This window comes from Apiospora kogelbergensis (genome assembly GCF_038363985.1).
Source record: "Apiospora kogelbergensis strain CBS 113332 chromosome Unknown utg000008l_segment0_segment0, whole genome shotgun sequence".
In the NCBI taxonomy this organism is placed as follows: domain Eukaryota; kingdom Fungi; phylum Ascomycota; class Sordariomycetes; order Amphisphaeriales; family Apiosporaceae; genus Apiospora; species Apiospora kogelbergensis.
Window position 1 is genome coordinate 2,979,340 of NW_027117425.1, and position 11,892 is coordinate 2,991,231.

Genomic DNA, 11,892 nt, shown 5'->3' on the forward strand with positions numbered 1-11,892 from the left:
TGTGTAGATGTGCATGTATATAATCTTGACGATGGACGCCCGTATCGACTTTCTCTACTCTGACCAGCAGCAGCAGCAGCCGCCTCGTCTCCAGCAGCCAAGCACACTTGATCTTTCTTCCACTCGTTACGAAGAAACAAGACAAGCCCGAGGCAAGACAAGCAGTCCACCATGCACTCCTCTGCTATCCTCTCCACCTTCGTGGCCGCCGCCCAGGCCTCGTCGGTCCTCCTGTCTGGCGGCACCGTCATCGCCTTCGACCAGGCCAGCCAGTCCCTCAACGTGATCCGCAACGGATCCGTGCTGATCGAAGAGGACCGCATCGCGGGCGTCTACGAGTCGGGCGCCGCCGTGCCCTCCTCTGGCGACGACAACAACGCCACCGAGGTCGTCGACTGCACGGGCAAGATCATCTCGCCCGGCTTCGTCGACACGCACCGCCACGGCTGGCAGACGGGCTTCAAGACCATCGCGTCCAACACGTCGCTCGCCGAGTACTTCAACCGCTTCGGCGAGTTCGTGGCGGGCGACCATCTGACGGCCGACGACGTCTACATCGGCCAGCTGGCCGGGCTCTACGAGGCCCTCAACGCCGGCACCACGACGTCGCTCGACCACGCCCACCACACCTGGTCCAACGCGACGTCGCGCGCCGGCCTGCAGGCCTCGCTCGACAGCGGCGCCCGCGTCTTCTGGGCCTACGCCTTCCACAACGTCACCGGCTTCAGCGTGCCCGACCAGATCGCCGACTTCCGCGGCCTGCTGAACGACGTGCCCACCAGGGACACCCTCGTCACGCCCGCCATGGCCTACGACTCCTTCTACGCCAACCCGCACGGCCAGGAGACGCGCGACGTCATGGCGCTGGCGCGCGAGTTCAACATCTCGGCCGTGACGGCGCACTACCTGGGCGGGCCGTGGTCGACCAACAACAGCCCCGAGCTGCTGCACGACCTCGGGTTCCTCAACGACACGATCCCCGTCGTCTTCTCGCACGGCTCCTTCATGACGGAGCGCGACGCCGAGCTGCTGCACTCGTGCAACCAGTACGTCTCCAACACGCCCGAGTCCGAGATGCACTACGGCCACACGCACGAGCCCAGCATCCGCTACGGCGTGCAGGACCAGATGGCGCTGGGCGTCGACACCTTCTTCACCTACTCGACCGACATGGCGACGCAGGCGCGCATCTGGCTGCAGCACGCGCGCTACGCGCTGTACCTCGACGTGCTGCAGCAGGGCGCCATCCCGCCCAACGACCCCATGTCGGTGAACCAGGCCTTCCTGATGGCGACGCGCGCCGGCGGCCAGGCGCTGCGCCGCGACGACATCGGCGTCATCGCGGCGGGCGCCGTCGCCGACGTGCTCGTCTACGACGGCCGCGCGCCCTCGCTGCTCGGCTGGGTCGACCCCGTCGCCGCGCTCGTGCTGCACGCGAACCCGGGCGACCTGGAGCACGTGCTGGTGGGCGGCAAGTTCGCCAAGCGCGACGGCAAGCTGACGGCGCCCAACTACCCCAAGGTCCAGGACCGCCTGCTCGAAAGCGCCGCCCGCATCCAGCAGACGTGGCGCGACCTGCCGGTCCCCGCCATGGAGGGCAAATTCATGAGCGGTGCGCCCTACGTCCGCGCCGAGCAGGTCAACGTCATGAAGCACTCGGGGCAGAGCGCCGTCGCGGCCGCTAACGACGGATACGGGCGCAAGTTCGACTAAGGAGGGACCCGGTGGGAGAATCAAGCTTGCAAAACCGGTTTCTGGGGCGTCATCCACTATGGCTGCTAGATACCCTTGCTTGCTGCTCTCGTCAAATGGCTGTTCCGTGATTACATATTACACACCCAGACAATTCACGATTGGAAGGCTGAGTAAGAACTAAATTAATATAAATATAATAATATTGTCATAAAACCAAAGATGCTTGTTCTTCCCCACAACGTAACAGTGAAGTTCTTGATTTAAAGTAGAATCTGACAGGGGGCAGGGGGCCCGGGGCTAGCATGAGGACTCCCGAGAACACTCCAGCTGACAGGACCCAAATGTTCTGTCATGTTCTTTGGAAAATTCCGAGACCACTTATCTAACAGTGATCTTCCCTCATCGTTGCCAACTTCTTGGCCGAGATTGTTTTGCTCTGTGGAGAGTAGTGGTGATCCTCAAGGGAAAAGAGGAACAGCAGAAAAATCCCATATCGGAATAAGACTCGGATTTGCGACTGGCTCCCGGATGGCCCGAAAGTCATCGTACAGAAGTCGGACAACATCCGAACCTTGGAAGCGGCTCTGTCGGCACCGCGCCAGATGGAAGAAAGATTCACGGGCATCAATTACATCATCATTCACGATATTGCCGAATAGCCACTTGGACGAGAATATCAGTGACAAGTCAAATCGGGGGCTAGCAAGTACATTCTGCTCAAGCAGGCATCGCTAGGTAATAACTCGCACTTCCCTGTAAAGGCAGGGCAATCCATAGGAGCAAGCGACATGTCCGGCAACGCACAAAGCGAATCGAAATTCAAGGGATATATATTCCGTACCGCTCTCGGGGAGAAGATCTCTAGATACGTATTAGTAGTCACGGCCGAAGAATTTCTGGTGGCAAGTCAACCCAAGGAGGATCTCCGAGGGTGGAGCCGCTTCCAAGGCTGGCGGATTGCCTTGTCCCCAAAGCCACCGCATGTATAGGGGTTCATGTCCATTGCTTCCAGATCGTGTTTTATCGCCGCATCCAAGAATGGGTGCCCGCAAAGGCAAGGCCGTATCCTGCCAACTGCTTGTCGTCATTCTCAGCAGACGTTTTCTGCCAGGCCTCATAGGCAACCCATGGTTTCGCGAAGTAGCGGAATCGGCTCAAGAGCAAGCTCGAGATCGACTTTCCCGTGTACTTTGGGGCCAAGGGATCTGATTCCTTTGCCTCGAGAGGATTTACGTACCCCTGAAGCGCATAGTTTAGATTTCACCCCCATCGACGGCTTCCGCCTTCTCGGGGTTTCAGCCCATTAGAGGCGGCCTACATCTGCCGCCGTAAAACCCGCAGGATTGGCGCAGGCTAGTGGCCCATGATTCAGCAGGACCCGGCTCCTTCAGAGCTCAGAGGTTTGCTTTCTGATGCCCGAGGTAACACGCCCATGAAGCTCGACCAGTTCACTGAAGTTGCCATCTCTGCCTCGCCACCTGGATCGCATATGTGCAAAGTCCAAATTGCTCGTAGTAAAGAACACAGAGATAGAAGGTCGGGGGCACAGCGGGTGATCTCTATTCGTATCAATTGCGGTCGTTATTTCGCCATTCCGTTCTCGCGGGCCTATATGTACAAGGTCTTTTTCCCTCCGCCTCTTTCTTTCTTTCATTCCCTCTCTGTCCGTAGCGGCTTGCGGGGTCTAATTGCTTCGCGCACCCTCCTTGGCCGCCCGGAGCTCGTTCATCTTGACCACCCGCTTCTTGAACTCCTCGTATTGGCACTTCTCGTAGCTATGTCGCTCGTCCTGCAGTCAAAAATAAGATCATGTCAGCAAGTGGTCCCTCCTCCATGTCGTTCCGGGGGCCATGTTGGCATTGTTCTTCGATCGGGAGAGAGAGCTGGGGAACGTACACCGCACTTCCAGGGCAGATAGTAGCTATCTTGACGGCATCGGTTCAGCGGAATCAGGAGGTTGGCGCAGCCGTCGCGGTACTGGATCGGCAGCTTGGCTTCCCGCATCTCCTCGCGGGTCGCCTCTGTGGGTAGGTGGCAGCTTTGTCAGTTCATCGGGATTCGGATCACTGGTTGGTTGGGCGCATGGGCTTACTGGGCAGAGACTCGGCAGAGCTTCCGGCCATGATCGCTGGGTCCGAAAGATGTGGTGGGAAACTGAGGATTGTCTCGTGTGTGTGTCGTCAAATCGTTCAATGGCTGGCGGGCGGGCGCTGGCTTCAAAGCTCGGTATCTCCAATTGAACCTCAATGGCGCACACACGCATATCCGCTTGGAGGCACCTTCCCTTGCTTAGCTCCCCGGGCATCCAATTGGTCGGCGGCGGAGGAATGAGTTGCCGGCTTCATTGAGGCTGCAAGTTGGGCCCCACCTCGAATTTGTGGCTGGAGGGAGGCTCACAGCCAAACCAACATTGGCAACTGGCAGTCAATCAACAGCAAGAGCAAGAGCAACAGCATCAACAGGATCCCTCGCTTGATCAAAGCCAGAAGTCAAACTATCCCTGCTGATTCTCTCATTTCTTTTATCATGTTTCGAGTCATTTGGGGATTGTAATCTATTGAGAGCACGCACTGAGCAACTGCTACTACACCGTTTGCGCATGGCTGACCTGACGACCGCTTGACTGCTATCGCAAGTTTGCACCAAAATCGGTCGAAATACATAGGCTCACTTGGACAGGGTGAGCGAGCCGATAGCCGCAGAAGTCTGCGAACAGCTATCGATTTCCATGCACGGGAGGTAACACACGGAACCTAGCCACTGACTTTCTACTGACTCCGGCGGTTGCACACATTGGCATGCTTGACTCGTCTAGCAGCGAATGCACCGCTTACATGCCGCTATCAGATCTCGACCTTCCTCTTTCTTTCTCTTTACACTTTCGTCAGATGCCCCAGCTCATCTGCCGCCTCGCCAGAGGGTGCAAGCCGTCGTCGTGGGACCTCGCTGCCACTCGGACCTTCTACATGCGGCCTAGCGGTTCCTGCGGCACTGGTCAACCGTCAACTCAACTTCCGGACAAACGAATCCGCCCATTGGCACGCCATCTTGCTTACTTCCTTTTCGGGACATCGCGGCCGTCTGCTTGTTATCTCTTGGTCCCCCGGTCAGATACCCGACCAGCATGGCGATTGGTCTTTGCTGCCACTTTTGGAGATACGATCCCCGTGCCGATCGTCGCATTTCAGTCGCCCCGATGTGTTGTTGCGTTCGTTGCCCAGTCTCAGCGTAGGTGATTGCATTAGTCTGCCATAGCACTCTGGCACATGCCGCAGCAGGATCCTGTCATGGAGCCGTGTCGTCTCGAGCGCTTTTGTAGCTATGTAAGTATGTATGTAATTTATAAACTATGTAATCCCCCGTGCACCCTCCCGGCTTTCTGGCAGGTCCAGCTCTCCCCGGTTCTCGACCTTTCTTCGCGTCGGACGCCGTTGTCTTTTGTCCGCTTCTGAAGCCCGTCGTCGAGATGAGGAGTTCGGTATTCGTGTCCCTGATCACGGGTGCTGCGTGGTTCCAGGCCGCTCTCGGCTTGTTCCCACCGGCGCCCAAGATGGAACCTCTCGAGCTGGCCGACAACGAGGAAACCTCTCTCACGGATGCTGCCGACGTCCGGACTGGCACTGGCACTTTCACACAGTACATTGACCACAAGAACCCGGATGTCGGGACTTTCTCCCAGTCGTTCTGGTATAATGCCACGAATTGGAAGGGTCCTGGATCCCCCGTATGTTTGAACGAGACTTGACATCTGCCGAAGACATCCCAGAACTAACGGTCAACAGGTTGTCATCATGACACCGGGCGAGGTCGCTGCCGCCGGCTACACGGGCTATCTGACCGAGAAGGCCTTGACCGGCATGTACGCCAAAGCCATCGAGGGCGCCGTTATCATCGTCGAACGTACGAACAAGCCCCTTCCCCCCTTACTCTAGTCGCCTACCATGTGAAGGGTATCTGAAACTGGGAGAGACAGATCGCTACTGGGGAAACTCGAGCCCTTTCGACGACCAGACCACCAAGAACTTGCAGTACCTGACGTTGGAACAGAGCGTGGCCGACTTTGTCAACTTCGCGCGAAACGTCAAGCTGCCCTTCGACCCCAGCGGGAAGTCCAATGCGCCGCAAGCGGTACGAGTTGATCCAAGGCCGGCGAACTCGGTTCAGTTGCTAACTTCCATCAGCCCTGGGTCTTCACGGGTGGTTCCTACCCCGGTGCCTTAGCAGTCTGGATCGAAAAGGTGAGGCGGACAGCACTTAAACCCGGATTGCGCCACTAGACACTAACCCTTGGATTTGCAGTTATCTCCAGGTACTTTCTGGGCATACCACGGGAGCAGCGGTCCGCTCCAGGCCATCTATGATTACTGGCAGTACTTCCAGCCGATTCAAGATGTAAGTAGCCTGCCGCACTGACGAAGCCAAATGATTGGGATCAAAGTTTCTGACGTCGGCCCAGGGCATGCCCAAGAACTGTAGTTCGGACTACTCAGCCATCATCGACTACGTCGACATGGTCTTCACACAGGGCTCATCGGACGACAAGGCTGAGCGTAAGTACATGGGCGCAATTTTCCTGGTCAAGTTGGGGAATTGACATTGTGTCTGCGCTATGCGCCTTGGAAACCCCAGAACCACCTTCGCGAGATCCGATTGCTAACATGGCGAACTGCAGTCAAGAAGATGTTCGGGGTTGACGAGCTGGAGCATGACGACGACGCCGCCAGCGCCATTTCATCTCCCATCTGGGCGTGGCAGAGCATCCAGTTCGATTCCGGCTACTCCAAGTTCTACCAGATGTGCGACGCGATCGAGGGTGCCTTCACCAATACCAGCTATTCACACGGCGAACAGGGGGTTGGGGTGAAGAATGCGCTGCCCAACTTTGCCAAGTGGTTCAAGGCGTCGTACCTCCCAGGATGTGGGTTCCCCCCTTTTTGGAGGCATTGGTGCGGTATTGCTAACCACTCCGTTGACCAGACTGTGAGCAATATGGCTACAAGGACTGGAAGGGCAAGATGAACGTGCAGTGCTTCAATTCGTATGACGGCTCCATGGAGGCCTTCAAAGACTACTCGCCCGCCAACACGGTGGGCCGAACCTGGGTTTGGATGACCTGCAACGAGCCCTTCTTCTACTACCAGACGTACGTCATCCCATCCCACCAGACGCTTCATGGTCTGAATTCATTTCCTCCGTTTCGAACGAAACCGCTGACCGTGTGAAACAATCCCCCCACAGCGGCGCCCCCACGGGAGTCCCGACCGTCTTCTCGCGCCTCGTCAACGCGGCCTACTACCAGCGCCAGTGCGAGCTGTGGTTCCCGCGCGAGGGCGCGTACACGTACGGCAGCGCGCGGGGCGACACGGCGGAGCGGCTGAACCTCGAGACGGGCGGCTGGCTGTACACCAACACGACGCGCCTGCTGACGTCCAACGGCCAGTACGACCCCTGGCGCCCCGCGAGCGTCTCGTCCGAGTTCCGCCCGGGCGGGCCCTTCCGGGGCACCCCCAAGGCGCCCGTCCTCCTCATCGACGGCTCCCGCCACTGCAACGACCTGCTGCTGCGCAACGCCGTCCACGAGCCGGTCCGCGCCGCCATGGACGCCGAGGTGAAGCAGATCGCGGCGTGGGTCGCCGACTTCTACAAGGGCGAGCAGATGGGGAGGCGCTTGGCGCGGGGCGGCATGGGGAAGGCGAGGCATGATGCATGGACGAGCTAGCTGGATTGCCGGTGATGTTGGCTGCCTGGTGGTGTGAGAAGGCGGCGTGGGTGGAATAGTTCTTTGTATATATCTTATTCGGCATTCATCGACATCTACACACGACACCGTAATGTCTACGGGTTCACGATAATACATACAATGCTGTTTCTCCTCAAAACCATGAAGTTCGTGATGGATGCGAGGCTTCGCGGCGAATTCCCGCTGTCTGCTACCAAGCCTGGTATCGCGAATCATGATGGCAGTAAGTAGTACATGCTGAAAGGGGCTCAGCCTGCTACAATCTCCGCCAGGCTGAACTCGTCCCATCTCGAATCATCCCACTTTCCTGCACCCTTGAGCAAACGCAGAACTCAGATTCATTCAGATGCAAACGAAATGAATGGGGCATAGAGTCCATGAAAGCAGAAGAAAAAGAAGCATCGTCGCCACGACATAAGTCGCGATGTCTGAACACGCTGGTGAAAGTTGCGCCAAGACGCCGAATGGCCTCGATGATCCTCAAGGCCTTTCGATAAAGCGAGAGCACGCAAATGGTTGCATGGTGTAACGGGAAGAACTTTTATTGGTATGCTTATATCCTGCGCCTTGACGCCGGTGAAACGATTAATAGCAGACCTCCGCACCGGGTTTCTTTCCTGCTTCTAGGGGGCCTCGATCTGTTGCTCTTTAGCTCCCTTGAGGCCGCACCCCTTTTGACCGAAGCAGGCAGAGCTTGGCGCCCATCCCTTCTTGTAAAAGTCGAACATTTTATAGCGATTGATCCTAGGCCAGACTCCCACGTCTAACTCCCGCAAGCCCGCGCGACATTCTCAGGTGGCTAATTGCATGCTGTATACGAACGACGGTCGGTAGGTGTATCGCCGCTCAACCAGGTATTATTTCGCATGTAAGTGTGCATGTATGTACGCAGGCAAATCTTTGCTGTTCTTGTTGTTTCATCGTCGTCGTCATCGCCGCCAACCGCCAACCCAAACGGCACTTTTCCCTTTTTTTCTCTCTCAGTCGTTCCCCCAAGTTTCCTTTCTCTTCTCCCCTTTTTACCATTCTTTTCCCCTTCCCCCGTTTCAAACCCGCGAGAGCCGCTTGATCTCGTGGCTGGTCCGCGTCTGCCGCGCGCGGCGCCACTGCACCATCTCGAGCAGGGCGAGGCCGGCGACGACGGCCTGGCACACGAGCAGCGGACACAGGTTCCAGAACCAGCCGCGCATGATGCCGACGGCGGCGCGGACGTCGCCGCGGCTCTCGACGAGGTCGAGGGCCAGCACGGCGGGGAACCAGCTCTGCGGGGTCCACGAGTCGAGCGGGTAGGCCTGCGAGCCGTTGGACGCCCGCATCGCCGCGTCGACGCGGATCGCCTGCCCCGCCCGCGCCGACGTCACGTCGAACACGTAGCCGAGCGCCGCCGCCGTCAGCAGCAGCAGCGGTGCCTGCAGCGCGACCCAGCCCTCGTAGGCGCCGAGCAGCGCGCGCGACGCGCCGCTCGACGTCCGCCGCAGGTGGTAGCTGTGGCGCTGGTACAGCCGCAGGTGGCGGCGGCGCGCCCAGAAGGCCAGGAAGCCGCACGCGCCGACCAGCACCAGGGCGCCGCCGCCCGCGGCGAGGGCCACGTACGTCGGCGCCGTGAGGAAGTGGGCCGGGCGCGCCGACAGCGTGTACTGCGGCGAGTCGGGCGTCGTGCCGTCGTAGAAGTGGAAGCCGCCGCCCGTCGCGGGGCTGTTGCGCAGCCAGCCGAGCGTCGTGCTGATCAGGCCGACTTCGATCAGGGCGGAGCAGATGAGCAGGCCGAGGGCCAGCTCGAGGCCGAGGGTGAGGTTTGTCGTCATTGCCGGGTTGTCGTTGCCCGTGAGGTTTGTCGTCTTCTCTTTCTGCTCTCGACTTCTCCTTTCCTGCGCCCCTGTCTCTCTCTTTGCTGGATTCTCCACAACGGACAACTTTATTGGGCGAATATCACGATAGGGCGAAGACGAAGAGAATCAAGATGATGGAAGCACAGATGGAGAGAAAGAGAAGAAGATTGGTCGCGCGTGGCCGGCTTAGATGGACGGGGAGATTGCTGTCGAAGTTTGCTTCTCGAATGACAAACACCTGACAGCTTGGCTTGCGGTAAGACACCCGGACGCCACACACTTCTTTCTCTGGCAACGCCCACGACCAGACTTGACACGCCGGGCTTTTCTGAGAAGAACGGGGACGCTTGTGGGAACTAGGTACCAGAGGTGATCTTATACATGCATCTCCAGGATGATGATGCGCGTAACACAAGACGATGGCTGCTCTCGAGCCGGCCACTCGGTTTTTCGATATCAGATTAAACTTGAGAAAAGGAAGGAGAGAGGCAGGCCAGGAACGTACGCCGCTGGCCTTTCCTTTCCCCTCCCTCCTCCTCCTCCTTCCACCGCCTCCTCTTCCTCCTACGTGCAGTAGCAGAAGGAGGAGGCTGCAGTAGTAGATTGCGTAAGAGGCAGGCCAATATGCTCACAATATGCGCTGCCTGCGGATGGTTTTGGTTGCAGACTGCATTACCTCTGCATTGGACATGCTTGCTGCCCAAACTAAAAAGAATCCCACCGCAACCACCACCAGCACCACATGCTCCCCCGTATCTCCACCGTCTCCCGACGTCGCACGGCCTTTCGTTGCCAAGAAGTGCCTGCCAGTGTCAAGTCCTCTCTAAAGGCAGAATACATACTTACTCTCGCCTTGATTGATTGCCCAGGTGCCAGATATCCGTCGCCGGTGGATTTTAGATTGCGGTGGCGGCTGGACGGATGGGGGGAGGGAGCAAGAAGGAGCCCAACTTTATATCATGGCTTGCATGTGGCTTTTTTCGCTCGCACGCGCCAGCGTTTGACCCCAGTCCCTAGTCCAACTCCTGGCACCCGCACTTTGACGATGGCAACATTGAATATGTAATCAAATCCACCATGCTGCCATACATACATTCCCCAAGCAACGGCGTACAACCGTGCGGCTCATATAGGGTTGGACTGTTTGTCGCACACCTCCGACCTGCATATGCCGCCGCCCCCTTTCGGCGACGGCGTGCATACCCAGGGCATACGTATGCCGACGGCCGCTTTCACCGCTGCCCAATCAGACCTCCCATCGGCGCCAAAATACTATGTGCCTCCGAGGTACCGGGTGGTTGGAATGGATGGATCGCTGGTCGGCCGGATGGGTCTGTCTGTCTGTCTGTCTGTCTGTCTTCCTGCGCCCCTCCCGGCCACAAATCGCCATGTAATGTATGTAAGCTAGTTGAAGCTGCATATTGCGGACCCACCAATCACGTAGGTCATCGCCGTTGATTGTGTTGGTCCATCGTACGAGAACCAAGAAAGAATGAAGAAGGGCGAAGCCATGGTGGCGAAGAGGGTTTGGAAGGATCTTTTGGATTCAATAAGCATGCTTTGAGGTAGTCTACAAACCTGCTTGCTTTGATACGAAGACATCGCCGCTGCAATCCTTCCAAACTCAACCGCTTCGTCGTTCCGCAGCTGGCCCGCCCCGCCAAGCATCGTATATGCAGCAAGACAGTACCTTGAGTAGTGACGGCAATGAATGAATGAAAGGCAGGTGCAATGTGTTGCTATTGTTGTTGTTGTTATGGTGCGTACGTGGTGTGGCTTGATACTCGCATGCTCTTTTACCCACCTTCCCCCGCCGGTCGACCGGTTTTTGCCAGCGAACAACGGATAACATAAAAAGTCGAGAGGTCGGACAGCGCGCCTGGCTCACTAGCCAATTGGCTGGTAGCGCAGCAGCAGCAGCAGCAGCCGCATGCATGCACCATGCATGGAGATCACAGCAAATCCAAGAAACGGGTTCTGGCTGGGGGGACGCGGAGGGCGCGCGCGGCCAAGAGGGGAAAAAGGAAGCAAAAGGTGCTGGCAGCGCGCGCTCACGTAGAGAAATGCATGCATAGCCGGCCGGCCCATTTACACCTACCTCTCTACACCGACCTCCTATTGCTTTTTCCCAAGCCCCTCCCGCCGTGCTCGTGGACTCCGCTGACTGGTACTGCTGATCTCGCCGGAAAGGCCCAGTGAAGTGAAGGAAGGACCCTCGGCCTCCGCCAAGGGAAAAGAGAGGGAAGAGTCCATATCCGGCCGACCTATTGCAGCATATACATATGTGCATCCAGGTGTGTGCGATGTGGCACCAGGTACCCAGCCGGCCGGTCTGGGGAAAGCAATCACGACACGTGATACAACCGTGCAGGCCTCGTCATAATCGAGCGCTGCAATTGATCCCCCAAGCAAAATCTCCCTGTGAGGAAGGTAGATGGCAAGCAGCAGAGAGTGCCAAGTTCTGCCCTGGGTCACATGGCCCCCAAGGGCATCGCAGATCGTAATGGGAGAAACCCGCCGATCTCGAGATGCATCCCTAGCCATTACTGTTCCTCGCCCTCAAGCCCCCAGGACATGACTCGATACTCGAAGAACAAGAAGGGCTGGTCATTTACATATTCTTTTGCT

At 57.8% G+C, this 11,892-nt stretch overlaps 4 protein-coding genes across 4 annotated transcripts; 2 read left to right on the forward strand and 2 right to left on the reverse strand.

The window, feature by feature from the left end:
- Nucleotides 1-171: 171 nt before the first annotated feature.
- PG998_012922 (amidohydrolase family protein) lies at nt 172-1,713 on the forward strand (the record flags this gene model as incomplete). The annotated part of the gene is made up of 1 exon (XM_066879738.1): nt 172-1,713. The coding sequence occupies one exon, from the start codon at nt 172-174 to the stop codon at nt 1,711-1,713; it is 1,542 nt and encodes a 513-aa protein (XP_066726122.1).
- A 1,666-nt stretch (nt 1,714-3,379) lies between these two features.
- PG998_012923 (uncharacterized protein) lies at nt 3,380-3,818 on the reverse strand (the record flags this gene model as incomplete). The annotated part of the gene is made up of 3 exons (XM_066879739.1): nt 3,380-3,484; nt 3,592-3,716; nt 3,788-3,818. The coding sequence occupies 3 exons, from the start codon at nt 3,816-3,818 to the stop codon at nt 3,380-3,382; spliced, it is 261 nt and encodes an 86-aa protein (XP_066726123.1).
- A 1,343-nt stretch (nt 3,819-5,161) lies between these two features.
- On the forward strand, nt 5,162-7,414 carry PG998_012924 (serine carboxypeptidase S28; the record flags this gene model as incomplete). The annotated part of the gene is made up of 9 exons (XM_066879740.1): nt 5,162-5,419; nt 5,478-5,595; nt 5,669-5,823; nt 5,877-5,933; nt 5,995-6,087; nt 6,152-6,245; nt 6,368-6,613; nt 6,673-6,838; nt 6,934-7,414. The coding sequence occupies 9 exons, from the start codon at nt 5,162-5,164 to the stop codon at nt 7,412-7,414; spliced, it is 1,668 nt and encodes a 555-aa protein (XP_066726124.1).
- A 1,067-nt stretch (nt 7,415-8,481) lies between these two features.
- On the reverse strand, nt 8,482-9,240 carry PG998_012925 (uncharacterized protein; the record flags this gene model as incomplete). The annotated part of the gene is made up of 1 exon (XM_066879741.1): nt 8,482-9,240. One exon carries the CDS (start codon nt 9,238-9,240, stop codon nt 8,482-8,484), a length of 759 nt encoding a protein of 252 aa, XP_066726125.1.
- Nucleotides 9,241-11,892: the final 2,652 nt, after the last annotated feature.